Source organism: Rhinolophus hipposideros, assembly GCF_964194185.1.
Source record: "Rhinolophus hipposideros genome assembly, chromosome: X".
NCBI classification, from domain to species: domain Eukaryota; kingdom Metazoa; phylum Chordata; class Mammalia; order Chiroptera; family Rhinolophidae; genus Rhinolophus; species Rhinolophus hipposideros.
In genome coordinates this window covers 1,082,142-1,109,759 of record NC_138046.1, presented here as the reverse complement: position 1 = coordinate 1,109,759, position 27,618 = coordinate 1,082,142, and the positions used below count along the sequence as shown (strand labels likewise).

The following is a 27,618-nucleotide window of genomic DNA, read 5'->3' as shown; positions in this document are numbered from 1 at the left end:
TATTGAGTAACACTTGGACAGGGTTGTATGAGAGGCAAGGCCCTCAGAGCATGAGACCATCCGGAGGCTTACGTAGGGCACAGGATCTACTATCGAGAAGGAGAGGAGGGCGAGGGGAGGAAGGGGTTACATGTCTAGGTGACGTCCCCCAGTAGCACTGTGGGGAGTCACGAGGTTAGAGAGCTCTGAATGACAACAGTGGTCGGGGTACTCACACAGGGCCTATCTCTTGCTAGCAGATGTGGGGGTGGTGGTTGAGCATGTAAAGCATGCAGGCCCTAAATGGCTAAAAATATGTTTGGACTATTTCTAATATAATAGTCCTTTGTCCAAAAACAGCAGCTTTTACTCGTTTTTCTTCTTTAAAAATAATTAAATTACAATTGACATTATATTTGTAATTAAATTACAATTGACATATATGTATATATGTAATATGTTAGTTTCAGGTGTACAAAATAGTGATTAGACATTTATACTACACTTCATGAAGTTGATCCCCCTGCTGAATCTAGCACCCACCTGACACCATACAGTTATTACCATATTGACTCTATTCCCTGTGCTGTACTTTACATCCCCATGACAGTTTTGTAACTACCAATTTATACTTCTTAATCCCTTCCCCTTTCTCACCCTGCCCCCCAACCCCTACCATCTATCACCCCTATAAATCTAGTACCCATCTGACACCACACACAGTTATTACAATATTATTGACTATATTCCTTATGCTGTACCCTGCATCACCATGACTACTTGACACATAGCAAACACTCAAAAATGCTAGTTTCTTTTTCCTGTAAGCCTCCATTCTTACTTCTTTTGGGTTAAGAATATATTTATCTGTAGATTTTACCAAATAATGGTGGCTTAAAATAACCATAATCATGATAAGAATAGCTATAAGTTATTGGTCACTATGTAACAGATGTTGTATTAGAGACTTTGCAGATATTATATATGGTTCAATCCTTACAATAATTCTTCGATGTAGGTATAGTCCACATTTTATAAATGAGGACAATTGAGGCTCTGAAGTTACAAAGTAGGTAGGTTGCAAAACCATATTCAAATCCACATCAGTGAGCGTCCAAAGCTATGCTATCTTTACAATGCTATACTTCCTTTCTATCTGAACATGAAAGTAGATTGACATATCCATCACTTACTTCATACTATACAGCATGTACAGGATATCAGCTTGCTCCTGTAAGCTGGAGGTCTCCTTCAACTGTAAAACCAGTGCTTTGAAGTCCACCTCCCCACACTGGTCTCTAGGGAGATGTATTTCTACACGAACAGAGGGAACCTTTAGTTTGAGAAAGGACAAAAAAAAGTAAGTCCACAAGTGCTCAACGTAAATAATGTCCTAGACTGTTGCCTAAATTTTGTTGAAAAGTAAACCAAAAACAATAAAACCTTCATGACATATGATACAACAAGCTAGTTTTCTTAAACCCTGGCGAGAAACACTTGCCCATTTGAAAAGTGAACTGAAAAGGATATATATCTTCACCAGGGTGGCATTTTGCATATCACCAGTTACTAGCAGAAACCATCGTGGCTAGTTCTGTTATTTTCCATAAGGACGGCAGTTTTGCAAAAAGCTGACAGAAACACCTCCTGTGGAAGTTTACCTGGTCCTCTTGTGGGGGGTGAGGTGAGTCAAGTAAGTTGAATGAAGGCCGGGCAGCCTGAAGTATCTTTGCAGGAACATACATGTGAACATCTGCAAAAGGTTGACATTTACGGAAAGATTAGATAATGAGGACAGTAGTGAAAATGCACAGTTGACCTCAACAATGAACTTATATCTGGCTGGTACTTTATAGAAGTTTGCCCTTTCTTGGTAACATCAAGGAAAAGAAATAGGAATATCAGATCATTTATTCAATCAATCAACCGATCAACATTTTTGAATGGACTGCCTAGAATGGTAGCAGCAGGTGATATTAAATCCTAAAAATGTAATCAATACCACAATTGTGCTACCACTGCTGCTTTGATGAAGTACCACATATAAAAGAAAGAACCCAGTTCTATTTTATATTTTCTGGACTTGCCTAGGAGAGTATGTGGCTGCTCGCTGTTGGATTTCTTTGCCAATAGCTACATGGATGATCTCACGGAGGGAATCAAGAGATGTAGTTGTTGGCCAACTTTCAGATACTCCTAAGGGTTTTGGTTACAGTCCATCATTGAGTACTCACCACACCTCCGAGGGGAGATTTTCTTGTCACTTTCACCATTTTACACACACAGAAACAGAGATACAGAGCTCAAATAGCTGTCCAAGCAAGTAAGCAGCAGAGCTGGAAATTACCTTCAAGTTTGCTGATTCATGGTCTAGAAGTCTAACTAAATAAAGCCGATTTCTTTGCATAAGCCCTTTGTCAAAGAAGCATACTTGGAGGGTATGCTAAGTTTTCCCCTATTGTAAATGTTAAATGATGCCCCGGTGTTCATGTTTAATATCTTTGATTAGTCACGATCAATCAAGTTTAGACAGCAAGAGCATGCACCTCAGTCATTTTCATCATCTGTAAAATGTTCACATTTAGATCCTCCAGGTGTGGTCATGGAGCCCTTCTGCCCCTTCCATGCAGCTACCACAGAGGCCATGGCCCCTCTTGGGAACCATGACACCCTCCACTGCAAATACTGCTAAAGGAAGGGAATGGTTGTGGGGAGAGAATGGTAAAGGTGTTGAAGAATGAGTATTGTAGCTGACAAGTACAGCTCTACACTGATGGGACAACTGACTGTCAAAGTTACAGCTCGCCTAAGGCAACCAGATGTAGCTTACTTAAGGGACAGTATCTCCTTCCCCATTGCAAGGCTATCTTGCAATAGTTTGTAATGCTTTCTCTTTATATAAACTTTTTCCAAAGCAAAAGAACCCTTTCCACCATTTTAATTCTTCGATGTTAAAATTGAATATGCTCCATGTCTCTCATTCTGTCTCTTCTCACTATGTAACTGGTTAAACCAGACTACATAGCACTATTCACAGCAACACTGTACCCAATTCATTAATTTTACAAATATTTTGAGTGTCTAATGTTCTAAGTACTGTCCGAAGTTCTGGGAATAAAGCAGTGAAGAAAACTAAGTTCCTGCTGACACTGTAATAAAGGCCCCACACCCCTTCCGGGCCTCATGTCATCCTGTACCTGACCCCAGTGAGTCATGGCATTACTCACTCTGTACATGCAGCTCCTTGGCCTTGGCCACCAAGGACATTAAATCGCAGGTTGTTTGCACAGCAGCTCGGAACCGATGTAGCCCTCCCTTCTGTGAGGTAGAGGCTACGTTAGGATGGGGAGCAGTGTGAGCCAAAAGGTGATCTAAATAACGAGCAACTTCATCACCACAGCGAGCTGCAAGGTTAGTGGGGGAGGGGGAGGAGAAAAAATGGACACTTTAGTCACTTCACAATCTAACCCACCAAACAGAATGACTGGATCCTGGGCCCACAACACAGCACCAGAAGTAGGTTGTTTCAGCTCATGGGAAAAAAAAGTATGTGATCATTATACAATCTCGTAGCTCTACCATTCGATAACTATCGCCATTTGGCGGGACCCACCTGTTCTTCAAGTTTGCTGAGATAATGTTAGGGCCCCTGAAAGCAGTATGATCTTAACATAGGACAGCTGGAGCTAGCGTTTCCTAACCCGTGTATGTGCGTCCGATAGTAGCAGTGGTGACGGTGATGGCAGAGGGAGAGCAGACAGGACCCTCTGTGTCTTACTGGAAGGAGGAAACTGGGGTGGGGGAAAGGCAAAAATCTTCCACTAAACATTAAGCTGAGCTGAAAACACAGATTCCACAAATGGCAGCTACAACTGCTCACACAAAAAAAACAATCTCCACATGGCAAGGACTACTAGGCACACATTGGTCTTTAGTCACCTCACTCACCTAGTCACCAAATATTTACTGCCTGCTGTGTACCAGGCGCTGTACTAGGGGCTGAGGTTTCAGAGGTGAAGAAGACAGATACAGTCCCGCCCCCAGATACCTTCTATAACGTTCTCTCTGACTACGGATAATGGAAATAAAAATGCACATGTACCCTGTGGATGCTTCACATTTCAGACTTTATATGAACATCCGCAACACTTATAAGTGGAAATGCACAGTGTTTGGATCAATGCTGAGTCTACTGGGCCGGTGACGCGTCGTCTGGTTTGTGATCATCTCCGGTGATCTCTCCAGACATCCTTCTGTGCTCTGATGTAACTAAGGGGAACTCGCAAAGCCGTGAGAATGGAACTCAGACTCAGTGACATCCTAATGACAGATATTATAACCTTGAATACAGTCTAGATTCTTAAATGAAAGATTTTTTATGAAGAATTGGACCTGAAACTAATATAACTAATATAATATTGGATACCAACTATAGCTAAATAAACAGAAAGAATATGGAGGGTAATGTTCTCCCCATGGGAGGCCTGGCAAGCTATAGACACATCCATTGTGAAAGCACTGAGGAGTAAACCCAGAGAGGAAAAAGTGATTTGGAATGCAAAATACCAAATTTCGTAACACATATCACTAAAAACATGTATTTTAGAAATTAAGAGAAAGAGTGCTACAAAGGAAAATCACAATTACCCACGGAATAGCAAACAACCTCAGTACATGATTATTCCTATCTGGTTTTCAAAATAATTCAGTTTATGCCAAGATAGATACCATAACTTTGGTTATTACTGATAATAGGAAATAACCTTATATTTAACGTATTTTTCCAAAAGAGAAATTCACACTATTTTAGACCTTACAAAGACAAATACAGAGTGAATTAAATGGTACTTAGGTGGACAAATGCTGAACCCAAAGAGGAAAATAGTCCTTCTGACTGCTGATGTGTTGGCCCATTATATATGAGATTATGCTTGCTACCTCACCAAGGGAAAGCTAAACTATTTTTTTCCAATACACCACTCTTAAGAGAAAGAAATGAACCATCTTAAATGAACTGTAGGCTAACAGTTCAACACCCAGACAGTGAAAGCAGACAAACCACGTCCTCTTGGCCCTTTTTCCTTTGGGAGTCAAGCAATATAATGCTTGTCCTTCTTAGGTCAATTTTTTTTTTAACACTTTAGGGTATTTCTCAGCCATTTTTAATATATGCTTCCATGATGTTTTCCCACTATGGCATCTTCACATTCCTAGCACCCAATTCGATTTTGTTGTGCTTTATTTGTCTACTTTGTAATATGAAAGTAATAGGCATACCAAATGGATTTTTTTCAAACTACACAGACCTCCCCGGAGATTCTGAAGTGCTCCTATAATATTATGTATTATACAAAAGCACTGTAACTGAATTTCAGATTTTATGTTCTAATATCAAAAAGCAGTATTATATATGTATAGTTTTCCTACCACATACTTGATTAAATGTCTCACTCACCACTGCTTCCTCCCAATTGGACATTATCAGCCATTTTGTATGCCCAGGACAGAACTCTTCCCCAATGATACTTAATAAGGGATAGTCCAAGTCTGTACTCCACAATCGCAACAGGGATATTAGACCAGAAGCCAAAGGTAAGTAGGATGAAAAGTGAAGCCAAACAAAAGTAGAAATCCAGGTGTATTAAATACGGGTGAGACTGCTGGCAGTGAGAAATATTAAGGATACTCAACAATACTTTGTATTCTTGTCCAGCAAAACCAGTGCCTTTCAGAAGCCACCTTACCATTACTGGTTGAATCGCAGCCATTCGTCCAGTCATAGGATTCTAGCTCAGTATAGTTGTCATCATAATCTTCACTGTACAGCTTACTTTCAGGTCCAGGGTCCATGAAGCTCAGATGTGTGCAGCAAGATGTTATCAAAAACTCTGACAATTTACCTGTTTGAATCCTGACAATCAGAAGGTAAACAGAAAACAGGAAATCAGAAAAAAAATGCTTTCTAAAACAACACAATTTAGTGGGAAAAGGATACCTGGAACATTCTGTTGGGGGATTACTAATGTTGCTATATTAGTATAAATTTGGTAAAAGTCACATTGTACAGCACTCCTAGGCACAGTGTATTGTAGGTTGGAGTACTGTGTTAATAAAGACTACAATTATGGGTTCACAATCCACCAGCAGATCAGTTTTGCTCTCTTTCACTGCCATGTTGCTACATTGCTAACTACGCCAAACATCTGGCAAAAGTTTCCATTAGCTACAAGACAAGAATGAAGAAACATCATCACAAATCCATCACATCATTTTAAAAAATACTGAAAAGGACCTTTTTGAAAATATAAGATGGTATTTGAAAATTTGATGAATTATAGATTGTAAGCCATATCCTCCCCCCCACCTATAAAGCCCAGTGTAAAGCCCAGAGGGAAAGTCACTGATTTTCTAAAGAAGCCAGTTTAATGGGGCTCCCAGTGGTGAGATCTTAGATAATTTGAATATTGAAGTAAACAATGACAGGAATGGAGCATGACATAATAAATAAAAAAAGACTCCAGGAATCTATGCTGACACTAAAAGTACAAAATGAAAGGGGGGAAGGGACAGCTCTTTTTCAACAGAATGATTCCAAATACTAAATGTACACAGACTGATAGAAACACAGAATCATCATTTTACAACCCCGTTAGTAATAACTGATTCACCAATGGAAGCTACAACCATTTGGTCAAAGACTTGGGAGAAAGGATACAGACAAACTTGACAAATACCACTTTAACCAAATTGAGAGACATTCTGCAAAATAATTGACCTTCCTTCTTCAAAACTGTCATGGAAACTATCAAGAAAGATTAACCAAAGGGTGGGGAATTTTTCTAGATTAAAAGACATCAAGGAGATACAATAACTAAATGCCAAAATGTGATCTTTGACTGGACGCTGGAGTGGGAAAAAAGCTATGGGAAACATGATTGGGACGACTGGGTCATTTTGAATATGAGCTCTATATCAGACAATAGTATTGTATCAGTAAATGGTTTTCTGAGTGCGATGATAACATTGCAGTTATGTATCAGAATGCCCTTGTTCTCAGAACACAGAAACTGAAGTATTTAGGGTAGAAGAGTCATGATGTCATGCTGTCTCTGGCTAACTCACACATAGTTCAGCAAAAAAAAGTGTGTATGTGCATGCATGTGTGTGCACGCACATATGTATGTGTGAGAGAGGGAGGAAGGAGAAGAGTAGGGAAGGAGAAAGGAGGGAGGGAGGAGCAGAAGGGAGGGAAGTGGGAGAGATTCTCGATGGGATTTCTGTTAGCTTAAAATTTTTCAAAATAAAAACTTATGGAAATAAGAAAAGCAGCCAGAATCAAAGAGTGCAGTAACTTTTTTAAAAAACAAGAAGTTTTCTGGTCCACTGAATTGATGAGGTCTAGGCAAAGAACTGAGTGGGCAAAGTTCCAGCGCTTCTCTGTAACATTACGTTCCTTGATTCAATCTATCAAATGAGCTTCTCCCGAATTGGATGAGATTATGTTGTTCAAGATACAGAGAAGGCATCACAAGTGTACCATTACTATCCCCAGCTTCCAAATTTCACTTCGTTTCACTGAAGAGTATATAGAGGTCACTTACCTTGCCCCCCCAAAGTAGCCATCCTGCATTTTTCGGAGTGCTGCCAGGATACTTGAATTCAAGCTGGTTCCATCTTCATCTTGAAATGAAGACAATTTTAAAACAATCTTTATGGTTTTAACTTTTAAATAAGGGGAATCTTTCAATTATTTCAAACATTCTGGTGGTGATGGTACAAATGAGACACTCCTCACAGACCACCCTGTATTTCAACAATTGGTCTGAGAGCCAACAACACTGCGGAATGGCCAAATGGCAAGGGATGATGGTCAACAGAGGTCCTCAAAGACAGTGTCTCATTTATCATAAGTAGTTTGCAGAGTTTGAAATCTCTTTGTCATCACAAACTCAATGTGCCCCTTTGCAACTGGCATGTTCCTATAAGATTTCTTTGCTTCTATCAATGGCGGCATTATTTACTGAGTCTCTAAATCTTGGTGCTGTTTTTATCCGTATCTCATACCTAGTTAGCCAACATCTGACTTGCAGATGTTGTTTAAAATGACTACTGTATCCTTCTTTCCCACTGTTTTTACTACCATCAATTCAGTGTATCTTCTCATCACCTTAGTTTCCTTGATATCACATTCTCCTCACTACAATGCATACTGTCACCAAATCAATATTCCCTAAAAATCACTTTCATCATGTCACTCCTTGCTCCAAAACTTTTGATAGTTTCCGACTTTTGAGAAAATCTGTTTGAAATAGCTCTGCTTTTTTTCAAGCTTTTCGTAATCTGATCCTACCTTACCCAATTTTGTTGATTATACTCCAATATGCAAGACCTCCTCTCTTCAGGTTGGCCTCTTCACTGCCCATTCTAAGTCAAGCTCATCCCTGCCTTCAGGTCTTACTTGTGGCATCTTAGTCCTCACCTAAAGTACCTTTCCTTTTTCTCTCCTCTCCATCCCCAAAACCTGAATAAGTCCAACCTCAGTGAAGAAATTTTCTTTGACTACTTGATAACCTTCACTGTAAAACACTAATCTAATGGTTATTGCTTCTTTATATACTGTCTTGACTTATTTTCTATTATAATATTTTTGTGTATTAGCTTTACCTCTCCAATTACACTTTATACTTTCTGAAGACAATTCTGGAAACACAGTACTGATTAAATGGGTACTTGTTAGTTGTCTTAAACAAAGAAAAGAGGAAAGGAAAGGGGAGGGGAGGGGAGGGGAGGGGAGGGGAGGGGAAGGGAAGGGAAGAAAGAGAGAGAGAGAGAGAGAGAGAGAGAGAGAGAGAGAGAGAGAGAGAGAGAGAGAGAAAGAAAGAAAGACTGCCCTACTTGTTCAACTCCTGTGCTTTTAAAGCACTTTAGATGTGTGAACAAAATCCTAAACAGTCTGTCCGGACTTTGAAAGATTTATGACAAAGGATTCTTCTCCAATGAAAAGGAATTCTGTGTACTTGGGCAGTACACACAGGCTTCTGGAAGTGACAGCAGAGGCACAGAAAGGAAACAGTGCTTCAGTACAGGCTAGAGTCCTCCAGGAACTGAGAACAATGAAGCCTTTCACCCAGTTTCACGCAAGTCATGTCAGGACACCAAGCCAATAAAGGAAAGATAAACTGAAAGACTTTCCACTTTTCCCTGCTAGACTGTACTGTTTTAGTTAGACAAGCCTTGTAAGGAGAAGTCTGGGAATTTATCTATAAAATCTCGATGCTCCACTGGATTAACAAAGATGCAGAATGTAGTATTACTGTCTTTAAAACGAATTGTATTAGTAAAGTTTCTGCAAACTGACCTAGAAACCAATTATCTGAAGTAGCTTGCAACAAAGTTATTCTATCACATTTTTTTTTGAATTATGGCTCTCAAAGCACCTGAAATACTATCGTGTATTGGTTTATTTGTTCTACATTTATTCTACAACATAAGCTCCATGAGAGTAGATTCTGAAGGGCTAACCACATGACTTATTCCAAATGTACATCCATTCCTTGCCTCATACCACCTTACCAAGCATGGTGTGTGAGATGGGGAAGGTGATGGTGGGCTGGCCTGTCATCCTCCAGCGGCTGCAGAGGTAGGAGAGGTCTGTTCTGAGCATTTCCACTATCATGTTGTTGTCCAGAGCCAGGTAGAACTGCTGCTGGTCTATAAACTGAGAAAAATAAAAATAACAGCTCACAAAAATTTATTCACAACCACCAAATAATATTTTAAAGTAATGACATATTCATGAGGGTATAGAAGATGTCACAAAGGTAGTAATAGCTCCAAAGTCAATGCCTAATTCTTCCCAAAGTATCTGGTGGTTCATCCGTACATATAATAATTTTTGACATTTTTCCAGTGTGCTACAGTTTACAAGGTGTTTTCAGGTACATAGTTTTATTGAATGTTATAACAATGCGGAGAAGGTTTTTCTTCTTTTAATAGATAAAAAATAAGGCCAAGAGACATTAATTAAGTGGATTAGCAAAGTCATATGGCAAGCAAATGGCAAGGTCAGAAATACAATCTATGGTCTGTTATTCTTTTGTCTATACGTCAGCTGTACTATTTTAGATGAGAGATGACAAATGGGGAGTTTGAGCTTTCTTTCTAGCCAACAATGTGAACAATCACGGCTAAAATACTATTGACATTTTTGCTTAGAAGAGGGTATCGAAGATCTCCAGGCATGGAAACAGGACACCTCCCCTAAACAAACAGAACACATCATTTGGTAGCTGAATAAAAAAGACTGTATTTTGTTTATAAAGGATAAATACAAATATAGTCTTATTTTTAACTTTTCAAAGGAGTACTTAGAGTACTCAAACACTTGCAAAATCCCTAGTCCCTACTTCCCCAACACCCAGGACGACTCTTGGTAACCAGTCACTTGGTGGAGCTCTGTGTGCACGTTCAATTGGTCCAACTCCATGAGTATTTACCGAACAACTTAATATGTGCAAGGCCCTGTGGAACTGACCCTTGTCCCAACTCCACTCAATGCTTTTCTTCTGTGCTGTTTCTCTTTTATTTCCATTCATCTCAATGAACATTAAACCTCATTCCACCCACCTGTGGAGTGAAGGTGAAGATTGTTTTCCGAATGTCATAGAGCTTTGAAGTTCCAAGGACTCCCATGTGTCTGTAGGGTCGTCCACTGAGTTTCATCCTACTGTTGCATCCTGAGATAGAGATGAGAAATGATGAAGATATTTTGAGTGCACAAACCCAATCTGCAAACATTTTTTTGTATTAGTTTACTCTTCCTGATTGAACAAACTAAGTTCTGTGTCTCAAAATTAGTGTGCATGTCAGGTATAGGGCCGTAATAAGCACAGTGGGGCTCTTATAAGAAAGCCACATCATTATGAGAGGCAGGAATGCACATAAAATAGTCAACAAACGATAGAATTCTATTACCAAAATTTGTACACTAAATTCCCTTAAAGCCCATAAAAATGCAAAAGGTATAATGATTATCAAACTTATCAACGTAAGCTATGCCACAAAGCTGAACAGAAATCTCATCAGCTTAAAGAGAGCATACTAAACGGAAAAACTGGAATAAGAGTATCTTGATCTCCTTCAAGAGCACAGTACTGACACATTTTATTCAAATGAATCAAAATATTTCAATATTCTTGTGTCTGATAGGAAATTTGGTGGAACCTTATACACCCAGTAAAATTCACTTGGCAGAGGAACATTTTTGAAAATTTAAAGAAGGGGAAAGACTTAAACTATCAGACAACTACAAAAGTAAAGCATAATTTTGGGCAGCTGGATGGCTCAGTTGGTTACAGCGTGAGCTCTGTAGAACAGGGTTGCCGGTTCAATTCCCACACGGGCCAGTGAGCTGTGCCCTCCACAACTAGACTGAAGGACAACGATTTGGAGCTGATGGGCCCTAGAGAAACACACTGTTCCCCAATAAAATTTTTTTAAAGTAAAGCATAATTTTAATAAAAATTTAAATAGAATACATATACATCGTGGGTCGAATATCATGTATGTGTATATACATGTATGTATGTATACACAGGTGTGCACATTCACACACACATCCACCCAATTTCCCTTAGCACAAGATGTCTTCTTTTTAGTTTAGCATTCTGAAATTAGAATCTATCTGATAATTGATGCCTATGTTAAACGTAGTTGAATTTCTTTCTCTTTTAAAGATAATTATTACATTAACACCTCTTACAATGAAGAAATAGTTCATTTATTAACATGTTTTCCTTTCATAACATAGGATAACACTATACACATTGTTCTCAAACTCTTTTCCCCCAAAATACCGTGTTTCCCCTTAAATGACATCTAGACAGACCATCATCCTAATGCATCTTTTGGAGCAAAAATTAATATAAGACCCGGTCTTATTTTAATATAATGTAAAACCGGGTGTTAAATAAGAGAGGGTATAATATAATATAGTATAATATAACATAATATAATACCAAGTGTTATATAAGACTGGGTATAATATAATTAATATAATATAAATATACTACTAGGTCTTATATAAGATCGGGTCTTACATTAATTTTTGCTCCAAAAGATGCATGAGAGCTGATGGTCTGGCTAGGTCTTATTTTCAGGGAAACACAGTAGTATATATCAAATATCCTTTCATGTTTCTTTTTTGCTGGAACACATATTTCTTCGGGGTTCTCTTTTTGCACCTGTTTTACCCTAAATGTGATACTTATCAAATATGCCATGTTGCTTCACTCTTAGAGACAGAACCAGAGAGCTGTAAATGTCTTGGTCATATTCCACGTCCACTCTGTGAAGTACACATTTTAGCTGAGATTTATATCACAACCAGGTTTATCCATTGCTGCTTCCATTTTGTTTCTTTATTTAGGTAAAATATCCATAACATAAAACTTTCAATTTTAACCATTTTAATTATTCAGTGGCATTCAGTACATTTGTGATGTACGTTTATCACCACCATCCATCTTCAGAACGTTTCATCTTCCCAAACTGAAACTGTCTCCATTAAACAACAACTCTCCATGTTCTCCTCCTGCCAGTCCCTGGCAACCACCATTCTTTCTGTCTCTATAAATCTGCTTACTCCAAGTATCTCACATATCTTGAATCACACAGTCTTTCCTCTCGTGACTGGCCTATTCCACTTGGCATAATGTCTTTAAGGGTCATCCATTTTGCAGTATGTGACCAAATTTTATTCTTTTTTAAGGCTGAGTAATATTTCATTGCACGTATATACCACATTTTGTTTATCTTTTCATCCATCAATGGACACTAGGTCTTATTTTGGTAATTTCTTATACTGTAATATACATGAAGTTAAGAATATGAAAACTGGTGAATTTTTACATAGTAAACACACAACCCAAATGACGATATGGAACATTACCAACATTACTAGAAGCCTCCTTTGTACCCCTTCCCAATTATTAATGTCCCACAGCTCCCAAAGTTAACCACCATTCAAATATCAATCACCATAAGTAGGAGTTGTCCATTTTCAAGCTTTATATTAGGAGAATCATACAATATGTACTTTTTAATATCTAGTTTCTTTCACTCCATATTATGTCTATGAGATTCATTCATATTGTTGTACATATATTAGTCCATTCATTTTAATTGCTGTATAATATTCCAGTTTATGAATGTATCATTATTTATCCAGTCACTTGTTAATGAATATTTGAGCTTTCCCCCAGTTTTTGGTTATTATAAATAAAGCTCCTATAAACGTTATTGTGTTAGAAGTCCCAAAAATCACCTCGACATTTGGTGATTCACTAGGACTCACAGGACTCAGCTGTTGACCGTAAACAAATAGGCAGATATTTCTCCAGCAAAATGAGTTTATTCAGAAAAAATAAAAAATTGCAATTCAGGTTATACTATCAAATGGTGAACCACAAGCAAGTCCAGAGAAACAAAGAAGAGGAAGGCTCTTTTATGGACTTGGGAGGCGCTGTTGTAAAGGAAGAGTCCATTGCGGGGAAGCTGAAAGTTTCAAGTACAGTGACTTTTCATTGGCTGAGTTCTGGCAGCCTCCCACTGGCTGAGTTGTTACTGGGCAAGGAGGAATCTTTTCTTCCTCCTGCTGAGCTAGTAAAGTGGTATCACTTCCTGTCAGAGGTGCAAGGTACGTCTCTTCCTGTAGGAAGTGTGTGTTGAAAGACACGTACATGAGAGTTCTCTCTTCCAGCCTCCACATTCCATTTCAAATGAGGTTTCTGCTTATTAATTTTCACAGAGCATACTGGCTCTGTACTAGTGGCTAAGGTTTATTAAAGCAAAAGGATACAAAGCAAAATCAGCAAAGGAAGAAGGTGCACGGGGCACAGTCTAGAGGAAACCAGGTACAAGTTTCCAAGAGTCCTCTTCCAGTGGAGTCACACAGTACACCTCTAATTCCTCCAGCATCAAATTATGACGACACGTGTGAAGTGCTGCCTACCAGCTCAGTAGAGACTCAGTGCCCAATGTTTATATTAGAGGCCAGTCACAGAGGCACCCTCCATCTGGTATGTACCAAATCTATAGACTCTCAGAAGGAAAGTAGGTGTTCACAGCACAAGCCATATATTTGAACAGTTTAGACACAGTACTATCCTTATTAGTTAGGGGCTGGTGGAAACCTCCCTCAAATCCAAGTCTTCAGATGCCAGCCAAGGGCTAACCTTGCAAGTAGGCTTGTCTAAGGACAGCACTCTCAGACCTTTCGTGTTAACTCTTTTCTGCACATTGTCTGCATCCCTTAGAGCATATATGTATGTATTTCTGTTGAGTATATACCCAGCAGTGGAAATCATAGGGCACAAGGTATGTGTACATCCAGTTTTAGCAGACACTGCCTAGTAGTTTTCCAAAGCAGTTGCACCAATTTACATTCCCACCAGCAGTGTAAACAATTTCCATTTGTTTCACATCTTCGATAACACTTAGTATGAGCAGTCTTTAATTTTAGCCACTCTAGGAGGTGTGTAGTGGTATTTCATTGTAGCTTTAACTTGCACTTTTCCTGATGAAATAATGAGGTTCAGCACCTCTTCAGTACATTTAGTGGCCATCCTCTTTTGTGAAATAGTTTTTCATTTTTCTGTTGTTATCTTCCCTTTCTTAATGATTTGTAGGAATTCTTTATGAGTTCTGGATTTCAATCTTTTGTTAGGTATATGGATTCCAAAGTTCTCCTACTCGGTGGCTTGTGTTTTCATTTTTGGTAGTTTTGATGAAAGGAAGTTCTTAATTTTGTCAATATTTTACTTTAAGTTTAGTGCCTTCCATGTCCTGATTAAGTCTATCCCTAATGTCACCAAAACGGTTTCCTATTGTATCTCCTAATAAGCTTTCCTACTTTACCTTTCATATTTGGGCCTATAATCCATATGGACCTGGATATCTTTGGGGGCTATTATTCAGCCTTACACAAGGGTAGTTTAGAAATTCTACATATCCTTTCTTTGTTGTTGTTAATGGTGTGGTAATTTGTGTAATGTGAAATTTGTAATAAGTTGTGTAAATCTGTAATTTGTGGTAATTTGTTTAATGTGTCTATAACTAAGTTTACTATACAAATTGAATAAAAATAAGTGCTAATTAAAATAAGCATTATTACTCTACATAAAATTAGCATGTATTCAAAACGGAAATACACGTCCCAAGAAAGGGGAGAACATGTTAGTTAAGCATACACTTGGAATGAAGATACAATATTGCCTGGTAACAGTCATGCCTTATGTACTAAGGAGTTCATAAAACACACCTAAAATCATCAAGCCTGCTGAGGATATATAGGGTTAGAAACTTAGATTCCAGAGACTCTAAATGCCTTCTCAGATCTAGTTTAATGTGATACGAGATCAAGGAAAAAGAGAAAGGAAATAAAGCAGCCTGTATCAAATAACGCTTTGATTCTGGCCGGCTGGCCAGACTGCTTACCTAGGCTGGAGTAAATGTGGCTGAGAATACGAGCTGGTTGTACTCTGATGGGGTGCACCTCAGCAATGGTCTCCACATCAATCCCCTTGTCCTTCAAAATGGCCTTGATTTCTTCTGTCTCAGCTAGAATGGAAACTGTAAGAAAGAAAGAAAGATGAGATCAACAGAAAATTTTATTTCAGTAAAAACCTAAAATCTCTCAAGCCACACGATTTCTTTTGAAGGGAAGAAAAAGGAAAGGGGAGGTAATTAATAATTACTGGTGAACCTTGATGAAAGAAGTATCATGCTAGGTATGTAACAATATTATATAAATGGAAAAGGAAAAAAGATCTCATGAGTTAGAGTACTGGTGTTTGGTTTGGGGCTAAGTACCTAGAAAAGGCCACACTGTCTTTAGATCTGGGATTCCATGCTTAAATAGGAAACTAATCCACTATGTGTGTTACAGCTTGGGTGAAAGTTGATTCCCCAAGGCCCTTACAACCAGGGCCAGGATTATGAGGGTAATAAAGAAAACCCTAATGATAAGAATTGCTCTATAGCTGGAGAATGGTAGAAGACAAGATAAATTTGGGATAAAGAATTGAGGTAACATAGTTGAAACTGTGTGTCTGTTTTTTTGGGTTTTTTTGGGGGGGGCAGGAGTGTAGGGGGTAATACTTTTACAGACTCAGAGCCTACCAAGCCTGGACAAACCTTTTTTCCTCTTACATTCATGTGTCTGAAGTAATAATCATACTCACAAGGGAGGAGACCAGGCCAGCTCCCCGACTCTGCTGTCTACTCTCCCTCTATGAGACAGATCCCTGGCTCGGGGTCAGTAATCTGTGTGTGGCCTCAGCTAGCTTGACACTAAGCACCAGGGCAAACGTGCACCCCATTCCTATCCGCTAGAGCTGCTAGATGTGTTGAATTGGGTTTATGGGAAAGTGAGGGCACCACTTGGCTCACTCCAGCTTACCAATATTCTTTGAGTTTTTTTTAACTTTTATTTATTTAAAGTGTGTTTTTCCAGGACCCATCAGCTCCAAGTCAAGTAGTTGTTTCAATCTAGTTGTAGAGGGCACAGCTCACAGTGGCCCATGCGGGGATCGAACCAGCAACCTTGTTGTTAAGAGCACCGTGCTCTATAACCGGCTGCTCCTATGTTGAGTTTTAGGGCCAACGCCTCATTAACGAAGTGGTAACTTGCTTTCCTTTGCCAGTATCTTTTGTGTATTTTTCTATCTTGGGAACATCATGTTGCATTGCTGTGGTCTGTGGCAGGATATCGTGACTACAGAGGCCCCTGGGCATAACACCATCTTGATCAGTTATTCATCAATAAACATTTACTAAGTGCCTAAACGGGCACGAGGGATATAGGCAGGAGGTGGGGAGAAGAAAGCTGTAAGCCAAGTGCCAAAGTCTTCAATGAATGAATTACCCGAGCAACCAGGAGATCAATATGGGCACATGGCATAAGCCTCAAAGGAGAACAAGCTTTGTCAGGGGAGGGGAAAAGAAAAGTAAACTATCTTTTACATAATGTTTGCTATATACATTGATAAGCAGACTACCTGAATGACCATGTAAGATATCAAATACGAGGGGGTTTAGAAAACACACAGGGTGACTTTCCATATATAACCAACCCCAAAGTCAAGTGACTGGAGACATTTCAGATGACCTTCACAGAAGGACTGAGTACCATATCGCATAGTGTTATTGGAGAGTCAAAAATCACCTTTAGCTTTCTACACTAGGAGACTAGGAAAACAGTGATGTCATGGAGAGAGATAAGGAAGGTGGAAAGATCTGCTTTTCTTGGGAGAGGTAACACGATGGGAAAACAGGTCAGGTTTGCATTTGAAGTGGAAGTGGTAAAGCTGTTTTACAGGTATTGGGACTAGAATTCTTAATGCCTTTATAGAAGTTAGCCCAGTGTTTTTCATAGAGTAGACACCTCAAAATTTAAGTTGATTGTTAAGGAAAAAAATAAAGGTTAGGAGTACGCTCCAAAGAGGCAATAGTTGGAGCCATGGAAGCCAATTTACTATGAAGGAGGTTGCCCTAGAAAACTAATACAGAGTGTAAATACAGAAAGACAAGAGTATAATACAAAGTACACAATCATTAGGAGGATATAAGAAGAACGGAGGACTAGCAGGAAAAGCACAGAAGGAATGCTCAGAAAGAAAGCAGAGACGATCAATAGGCGACAATATCATGACAATGAAAAGTGTTTCCAGAAGTAAGGAGTGGTTCACAGTGTCAGATAATATCATTTGCTAAGCATTTATTCATAATTAAGATTAGTAACAATTTTGAAACCAAACAGAACCGAGTTCATTTTATACTTTTTGAAGCCTACCAAAATGCATGATAAAGAATACAGTCATCATTTAGTGGCCAAATGAGACCTTTAATATAAAGTTTCTGCTGATGGGAATCAGAATACAGACCTTGAACCACAACATCTGGCTTTGGCACAGTAGAAAACCTACGATTCAGAGGATCAATTTCTCCAGGAGCTAAAAATCCCTAAAGAAAAACCATAAAAAGACAGATTATTTCTCTCACAAAAAGCTAATGTTTAAGGAGAAACAACATACCAGTGTCATAGCCCTGTACCATAACGTATAAGAGGCAGGTATGGAAAGGAAACAAACACCTTCACTGTGTGAAAATGTTTGAACTCCTGAATTCATATCCAAATTAATTTTATCTGGAGTTCATTTCTAGTGGCTGCCACAAATCCTTTTTGGAAATAGATAGGGTATAAATGATAAACAGGAAGTTTTCTAGTTGCACCTCCACCTTCTCTGGATGTACATGATTAGACAACCAGATCATAACATTTATTATCAATAACTTAACTCATTAGTCCTATTGATTTCTCCTTTATTCATGTATCTCCTATGCCTTCTACCTAGCAGATATCTTTTGACTTGAGTTTCTGTCCTTGATGAAATGTGATCAACTTACCCATTTTTCTCTTAAGAATACCATTCATAACCTCCTTTTTTCCATAGCATTTATTCTAATTGAATGAGAAAGTCACTGGGTAAGGATTAATTTAAACAAATCATTCTGCCCATTATTGCCACATTCATAATGTCAACTACAGATAATCAAACCTTTATGCTTGTGGACCCTGAGAAACAAGACACCTACCAAGAAGGGCTCCTGGTGGCTCACTGGGCTGAAACTGAAAAGCAGAGCCCAGCAGGCATTTCTAAACAGGGTCCTCAGGGGAACCGCTCTTCAGGGTGAACCTGCACTGAGTTGCCTGCCTCCCACACTGTGCTCCTGCCCGCAGAGCCAGCCCTTATAAAGGGGTTCCTGGAATCCTATTTCAACCAATAGGACTGAGGCTTTCCCCATCCAATCAGAGCCGAGCAGCTATCTCCCCATCAACATCTTCACCAACTAATCAGAGCGGCTCCACATTCTGACCAATCAGGACAGTGCCTTTTGGACCAATCAAGCTATGACGGTTTGGAGTCCTCATTTGCATGAGGACAGACCAATCAGGGGCCAGGGTGTGGGGCTTCTCTCTGTATAAGCCAGCTCCCCCCCAGCTCGGAGAGTACACTTTCCGTTCCCACTAAAGAATGCTTTTCCGAGCTGGAGCTGAAACAATGAAACACCAAAGACATCTCCTCGGACCAGAGAGGAGCAGAGCAGGCAGAGCTGTCTAAGCAGAGCTGTCTAGCTGAAGTGGGGCCCCATGGCCACTTCACCCCATGGCTGCTTCAACCCAGGGCCACCTCACTTCAAGGCCTTCTCACTGGGGATTTCTGTTGGCTTTGGATTGGCGCCAACCGACCATCAGTTGTCATGCTGTAAACCTGAAACTCATAGTGATATATGTCAATTATAACTCAATACAACTGGAAAAAACAAAAACAAACAAAAACAGCTGCAGGAAATAAACAGTCATATATAAATAGGTCAAAGAGTCTGGCGCAGAAAGGACAGCTAAGTCCCACCTGGCATCCTCTAGGAGCCTGCGTTATAAATCTGGAAAGCTTTGAGAAAGAGAGCCCTTATATGCTCAAAATGTCACCAATAAGCTAGACAGAAAATAAGGAATTCCCCAGTGCCTCATTAAGAGCTGTCTCAGCAAAATTTAATATAAGAAACATTTAAAGAGTCCCTTACCAAGAAACAAACAAATAAAAACTGTGATGGTCCCAAACACTTGTCATGGTACCTAAAATGATCTCATCAGTTTTTTCAACTAAAGAATGAAACATTACGTTGCTTAGAAAAGTTCGCACTGAAATCCATTACCAGTCATTTACTATCTTAGCACAACTGCATGCATCAGTCACCAGGCAAGGCACTAGGGGGCGTTTCGAAGGAAAAGATGCAGGGCCTGATCCCAGAGCAGCTCCAAGTACAGTGCTACGGTAGGAAGCCCTGGGCGGCGTGAGGGACGTGGTTGCCAGAGAGAAAGATTTTTGTCAAGGACTGGCCATGCTCCCACTCTAAGGCCCGGGGGTGTGGGGGGGAAGGAATCTATAATTAAGGCAGGATACAAAAGGCAGCAGATTGAATGAGCTACAAACAAATTTGGTTATCATGGTGAGTAAAGCAGGAGAAAAGGGGAAGAGGCTTGAAGTTTCCCCTTACCTCTGCCATCAAGCTTCCTAAGATGTACAGAGACTGGCCCCACATATGAGGCAACTTGCCCATGGGGACTCGGTCCACAGTGTGAGGATTTTGATATTCTTCATCAACCTAAAAGAAAATATGATAAAGATACCACATGGAGGGTAAGAGTTTTAAGAGACTAGACAACAAAAAGTCTGAGTTTGGACTGTGACTCATACCCTATGAAACAGTCACAAATGCAAAGCACTGAAAAGTCAAGCACTACGACTCGAGTCTGGGGCAGTGCTCCTCTAACTGTAACGTGGACACAAATCAGCTGAGGAGCTTGCCCAAAGGTGGATTCTGACTGAGGAGGTGTGCGGAAGGCCTGGAATCTGTATTTCCAACAAGCTCTTGGATAATGCTGGTGATGTCGTAGGAGCTTATCCCACCCATCTGCACCAGAATGGAAGACTATGTCTCTCCCACGGGAGGTACACCGGTACTCCCAACCAGCATTGTGGGAAAATGGAGACATGTTTCATTTTCCAGGAGAGATCTATTCAAACAATCCCAGATTACTGGTCTCAAAGCACAGACTACCAAATCCTGAGAGTTCACACAGAACATCCCACTGGTTCTGCCCATTGATCTCTGTATCATTCTCAAGCTTAAGATTTGGTCTTTTTTTTAAAAAAAAATTGATCACTGAACAGTTCATTTCGTTTCTTTAAATTGAGGAATGGTTGCCATAGCAAAAGGTGGTACATGTTTAACGTATGCATTTTGGTGAGTCTGGGGATACGTGTTTACCCAGGAAACTAGCACTGTAAGGCCTGGTCTCACCCTGGTCTTGCTGCGTAACAATGCCGTCACTGAGACTGCTTTAACCATTTATTTTGAAAGGAACAAAGTTATATTTTTATTATCCTAGACCTAAAGACAAAGTTTTAGAACACAAAAATCAGAAGATGGTAAAAATTATTCGACAGAAACGAGGCAGTCCCCTGGAAGTACTGCTCCTCTTCCCCGGCGCCATGGTACGGCACTGTCTAGCTCACCTTGTCAGGAGGAACACTGTACAGCTCTGGCAGAAGTGGGACTCCATTTTTGCCCTTGATGAGGACTTCTTCCAGAGCCTCTCTATATTCTTGCACCTGTACGTATAAGGGAGAAAAACATCTATGGAGAGTTCCCTTTGGGAATCTAGGGGAGGGCTGTAGCTAAAGAAGGTCCTCTCGCAAAGGAATGTGTTCACTGAGTAAGAGGGAGAAGGAGGGGAGGTAGCATTTATTAAATGCTATGTATTGTAGGGCAGATGCTATGAGTTTTGCATGCTTTAACACATTTCATTTTAATAACCATCCTAGGAGCTACACATGTAATTATAGGATTTTAAAAGGGAAATTAAGGCTGATAGAGGTAGGAATTTATGGAAGAGCACACAGCGAGTACAAGGTTGAGCTCAGACTTGAACCCAAGTCAGCCTGCCTCCACAGGCCTGTTTTGACATAGTTTCTTCACTTTACATATACCGGCTTTTAAAACTGTATTTTACCTGCCAAATTAAGTTTCTAGTTTGGTCAAGTTTACATTTTTTGCTTAACAATTGGCTGTATATTAGTAATACACAAAAAGGATAAAAACACTGTGATTTATGGTAGAAAAAATATACAGTCAGTTCTGCTATAACAGTTGTTCCAAAAACACAAATTTGTTCCAATGCATTTGGTATATTAGGGAACAATCTGAGCATAACATGAATTTCACATATGCTCATGCACCATTTCGACTGAGAACACATTTAGCTGAACTGAGGCATGAAAGATTACACAAAACACCCAGGTACACACCTCAGGAAGACAACGAACCACACCCATCCATGTTTGCTGTTACAACTTTCCATCTGTTTCAGATGACCCTCTTTCCACTGCCTCAAAACTGCCACGCTGCTCATGGCCTGAATAGCTAGCTCTATGCCTTCCCTTTTCTTCAATTTTCCCCTCTTTTTCCCCGGTCTGTTTTTATTCTTCTTCTCTGTTCTTTTTATCTTTTCTCTCACTCTTTTGCTAGCTGCCTTTTGTTCTCTTTCTCTGGCACACAGGGTGGCAGGCATGGGAGCCCCAGTGAGCGGGTAGAAACATGGGTGCATATATCCACAAGCAAATTGCAGCTCTTTTTCAAAGTACAACTGCCATATCTACTGTGGTATTTATGTATGTATTTCTTACCCACTTAACATGTATAAAGCTGTGATGCTGTTCTTATTAGGGTACTATCATTTTGTATGTATTTCAGACCAACTTTTTAAGGTTATGCCCCAACCCTATTTCCCTATAAGCCCTGTAGTTTTTATTTCTAAATATGCACAGCATGGTGATTTTCTAAGAACTTTTATGTCTCATTACAGCTGAACTGACTGTACCTTGCACTTACAGCATGTCTTTATCTATGAAATTCAACAAACTTTAGGGATGTCTTCTTCTTCACTGAAGAGAGAAAAACTATTTTCATCTTATGTACAGAGAAACCAAATTCAATGGCAACACTTGGGTTACTCAATGGTTAGTAGTGAAGCTGAAAAATCAAAGAATCCAGCTCTTCCAACTCTTTTTACTCCCAAGTTCAAAAAAAAACCAACCCCTTGGTGGTGGATGGGGGGAGGGGGGTTCACGGTGTGAGGGATGTAAAAATAAAATAAAATAAAATAAAATAAAACAAAAAAACACAAACAAGCAAACAAAAAAAAACAACCCCTGAATGTGCTTTCTACATAGTAGGCATATTTGATAAATAAATCTTTTTCTGAGGAAGCAAAGTTTTTGATAAACCATTTTATGGAATTTGAGGACTGAGAAAAACAGTAGAATCAAAACAGAGTAATCAAAATAGGGCAGGTTATTTTTATTATTGCTTGCTCAAAAAAGTACACTCTAGGGGGAGCCTGATGGCTCAGCTGGTTAGAGCGCGAGCTCTGAACAACAAGGTTGCCAGTTCAATTCCCCCATGGGATGTGGGCTGTGGCCCCTGCAAGTAAAGATTGAAAACAAACAACGACTGGACTTGGAGCTGAGCTGTGCCCTCCACAACTAGATTGAAGGACGACTTGGAGCTGATGGGTCCTAGAGAAACACACTGTCCTCCAATATTCCCCAATAAAATTTATTTTTTAAAAAATGTTTAAAAAATATATACTGAAACAACAAAAGAACAAGACAAACAAATGAGAAACAAAAACTCATAGACACAGACAATAGTTTAGTGGTTATCAGAGGGTAAGGGGGTGGGGGGAGGGAGATGAGGGTAAGGGGTATCAAATATATGGTGATGGAAGGAGAATTGACTCTGGGTGGTGAACATACAATGGGATTTATAGATGATGTAATACAAATAAATAAAAAAATAAAAAAATAATCTTCCCGGACCAAATATATATATATATAAATTTACTAAAATTTTGAGTAAAATAGTACTTTGTGGTCCCTGAAACTTTGGTATAACCCTATTATTCAAACTCATATTGGCAGTTACAGATTAATATTGGCCAAAGCATTTAAATTACACAAAATTTATTTTATGTAGCCAAGAATAAGTGACTCCCAAATCCATTGGATTTATGTCCAAGTTTAGACCATAGCCAATTTGTAGAATGCCTGACACTAAGCTTCCTTGACTAAGTTTCCCAATCTCACTGCTTTCCAATGATGATTTCTAAACTACTTTATTCATGTAGCTAAAAAAGCAACAATGACTGTGTTTTCAGGGGTGAAGACAGAGTATGAGTGGATTGTTGGGTTTTGTTTGTTTTGGTTTTCCTTTTTTTCGCTAAAGTGAGAACATCATATCCAAGATTTACTTTGAAAAAGACATACAAAGTCAGGAAATACATTCTAGTACCTCTAATGACTGTGGTAAGTAGACAGGGCTTGCCATTTTGTTTTCCCATTTGTTAAAAGCCAAGTCTAAGTGATGGGAATAGCCAGGTCTTTCAAATCCTAATCTAGTGCCCTCAACTACCGTGTTTCCCTGAAAATAAGACCGGGTCTTATATTAAGTTTTGCTCCAAAAGACGCATTAGGGCTTATATTCAGGGGATGTCATCCTGAAAAATCATGCTAGGGCTTATTTTCCGGTTAAGTCTGATTTTCGAGGAAACACGGTATTAGTCACTAGAAGATACTCTGTCTCCTCCCTATTAAGGAAGACTTCCATTTGGACACAGGGTTGGTACAGCCATTAATTGAAAGAGGAAGACACAATAAGAACATTCTGCTGAAAAGCTCTTTCCCCAGAGCATTACCTGTTCTGCATTGCCACTGAAGACCCCATCAAGGATAAAGTACGTCCAGAACAATGGCCATTCACACTCTATGTTTTCAAATAATTTCAGTTCAGCTGGTTCATAGTATAGACGATTGGGATCCTAGTAGAAACATAATAAACAAAGTCTGTCTTATCACTCCAAGGTCAGACGTGCACCTTCAGTTCAGTGCTATTGCAATACAGCCTTTTAGCACTGATAGTTTGTTTCAGAGAAGGCAGAGCACATACATACTCCTCTCCCTTAGCAAGTACTTTGTGATGTGACTTCTAACGAGCAGAACTGGGACAATAATGACAGCACAGGCAGATGTATTAAGAAGTGAGATTAATCTGTAATAAACTCGACTTTGGTTTTACACTTGTTAAGTTTTAGATAGCAGCAGAACATACAAGCAGAAATGTTTAGAAAGACACTGGGAGGTTAGGGTTTGGGAATCATCCTCATTGAGGTGATGCACAGAGCATGAGTTATAGATGTAGTACCTATATAACGAATGAATGGCCAAAGAACAGAATCTTGAAAAACCCTCAGTTTGGTGAGTGAAGGACAGAAAGAGGAAAAGAATTAGGATGGTGTAGTGTTGTGCATATTAAAATAGAACAAGAATTTGAAGAGGACACAGGGATAGGTAACAGTGATGTACTACAGAGAAGTCAAGAATAAGGATTGAGGAAAGGCTACTGGATTGGTCACTTAGAAGATTTTGATAGTGTTTCAGAGCATAATTTTGGTAGATTGGTAGGGGCAGAAGTCAACAGGGATAAAGAATACAGTTGAAGGGCCGGCCCGGTGGCTCAGGCGGTTGGAGCTCTGTGCTCCTAACTCTGAAGGTTGCCGGTTCGATTCCCACATGAGCCAGTGGGCTCTCAACCCAAGGCTGCCAGTTTGACTCCCGCAAGGGATGGTGGGCAGCGCCCCCTGCAACTAACAACAACAACTGGACCTGGAGCTGAACTGCGCCCTCCACAACTAAGATTGAAAGGACAACTTGACTTGGAAAAAGTCCTGGAAGTACACACTGTTCCCCAATAAAGTCCTGTTCCCCTTCCCCAATAAAATCTTAAAAAAAAAAAGAATAAAGTTGAAGAGAAGAAGACCAGAAGAGTTTGAGCTCGATGATTAAAAAAAAAAAAATTACAATAGCTCTCAATCACCAAATCTCAACCTTAAATGATGTTTACATTGCCAAAGAAAGTTTGTTATTGACCATTCATTCTCTTGATAATACTTAATTTTCTCCACTGATATTGCCAAGAACTTTTGACAAGTATAGCAAAAGGAAGTTAACTTTTCTAGATCAAGAACTATTTAGAACTAATCAACTGCAAAAAGTGTAAAGGGGCCAGAAAGATCTACGGATACAAGATTTTTCCCTTTATAATTATTAAATATTTTTTTGAGGGGGGGAAGATACAAATATTGTTTCGGCCTAAACTTTCATCCACTGATTTAAGCATCCATCAGTATCTCTTTCTGAAACCAACCAACTGCAAGAGGTGGAAGGACTACACCGTCCTCTATCTTACTTAATCCAGAAAGGCTAACAAACAGAACTTGGCAACTAAGCCCAACAAAGGTAGCAAACATCAGTTACTGATATCCTGCTTAGTGATTATTTTAAGTACCATCAGTGAGGTAAGTATTTTCTCTGAATGAGGCTACAGGTGGTAATAACCATTCTACCTTGGACTCATTTTGGGGAGAAGAAACTTACCTCTTTAGGAGTTTTATATCCATCTCGTAGAAAGCGACAGCAACCATAACGACCCTGTGAATGCAGAGAAAAAAGGTCAGAAGCATGCTCATTGGTCCAGTATATAATTAAACAGAAATACGTCCTTTGCAACAGCTACATGTGCCAACCTATCGCCAATACAGGCACAATATTTTAAAAATAATAATTTAAAAACCCTGATAACAGCCCAGCCCCAGAAACTGGTTTCAGCAATGTGATTTCAAGTAAAGGCTAACTTACATGCTCTTCCCTAAAGCAGAGTTCCTAATATTATCCTCTGCATGGCTTTCCCCCATAGGGTAAGTCTGTGACAGCCCAATTATTAACCTGTGTGTTCCTGCTCACATGGCTCATAAGAGATAACAGGCTTGTTTTTAATAAAAGAAAATACATTTTAAATTTGGAGACAATCTGAGACTTACAGAAGACTTGCAAAAACAATACAATCCCCGTATACCCTTCAACCACTGTCCCCTTATATTAACCATGTCATATAACCACAAAATATTCATCAAAACTAAAAAATTAACCTTGGCACAACACTGTTAACCCAAGTACATAGCTTACTTTGATCTCACCAGTTTTTCCACTAATGGCTTTTTTCTGTTCTAGTATCTGATTCAGGATCCCACTGCATTTAGTTGTTATGTCTCCTTAGTCTCCTTCAACCTGTGACAGTTGCCCATTCTTCCCTTGTTTAAAAACTGTCACTTTGGAAGCGTGTTCATCAGTTATTTGTAGAATGCCCCCCAATTTGGTTTTGTCTGATGCTTTCTCATGATTAGGTTGAGGTTGTGCCTTGCTGGGAAGGATAGCACAGAGGTGCTATGCACCTCTTATTGTACTGTCTCGGGGTGTACATGGTGTCAATATGCATTATTACTGGTAATATTAACCCTAATCACCTGGTTACATCACTGACACAGGTCATTCTCAAGACCCCAAAACATACTAATTTCCCCTGTAAGTCAGAGCCCTAAAGAAAGGCATATATAGACATACCTGAAGCTTGGTGATGATTTCCTGTTTTGTGATCTCCACCAACTCATTATCCTCTACAGCAAAGGCTGGGAAGGAAATAACTGAAAGTAGACTAGCATCAACTTCTTTGGATGTTGAAGCCCGGGGGAGTATTGAATTGAGGATAGACTAAGAGAAAGGAAAGCAAATGTGGCACATGAGTAAATAATTCTGGGTTATAAAACTAACAGATTTCATTTCAAAAGATTTATGGAGAAGAGGATCATTCAGAAGAAAATCTACACATTATTCAACACTGAGCACTTAGAAAACTAGCTATTTCTCTGAGTTACCCCTTCTCTCAATGCTTTCCAATCCTGATTCTTAAGCAGCTGCTAATGGATAAAGATTAACATCACAATCCCACCTACAATCCTGTTGCTCCATTAACAGCTATTTAAGCATAAAGCTCAGAGAAAACATAGCTGCTGAGAAGAGGAAAAGAGAAGGCTCAGCTCCTATACCACTGACATTTATCTTT

General features: G+C 39.4%; 1 protein-coding gene across 3 annotated transcripts in view; it reads right to left on the bottom strand.

Annotated features, from left to right (window-relative positions):
* PHKA1 (phosphorylase kinase regulatory subunit alpha 1) overlaps positions 1 to 27,618 on the bottom strand; it is a 73,546-nt gene that overhangs the window by 20,892 nt on the left and 25,036 nt on the right. For 2 of the 3 annotated variants that reach the window (XM_081042330.1, XM_081042332.1), the window contains 14 exons: positions 27,120 to 27,266; positions 26,097 to 26,150; positions 24,359 to 24,481; positions 21,120 to 21,215; positions 20,098 to 20,205; positions 17,922 to 18,000; positions 15,475 to 15,609; positions 10,606 to 10,715; positions 9,553 to 9,697; positions 7,581 to 7,659; positions 5,724 to 5,890; positions 3,207 to 3,383; positions 1,641 to 1,732; positions 1,173 to 1,312 (listed from right to left, as the gene is read on the bottom strand). In XM_081042330.1, the coding sequence (XP_080898456.1) occupies positions 1,173 to 1,312; positions 1,641 to 1,732; positions 3,207 to 3,383; positions 5,724 to 5,890; positions 7,581 to 7,659; positions 9,553 to 9,697; positions 10,606 to 10,715; positions 15,475 to 15,609; positions 17,922 to 18,000; positions 20,098 to 20,205; positions 21,120 to 21,215; positions 24,359 to 24,481; positions 26,097 to 26,150; positions 27,120 to 27,266 (1,652 nt within the window). The remainder of the gene's footprint in view (positions 1 to 1,172; positions 1,313 to 1,640; positions 1,733 to 3,206; positions 3,384 to 5,723; positions 5,891 to 7,580; positions 7,660 to 9,552; positions 9,698 to 10,605; positions 10,716 to 15,474; positions 15,610 to 17,921; positions 18,001 to 20,097; positions 20,206 to 21,119; positions 21,216 to 24,358; positions 24,482 to 26,096; positions 26,151 to 27,119; positions 27,267 to 27,618) is intronic. The other variant, XM_081042331.1, reaches the window with a different exon arrangement.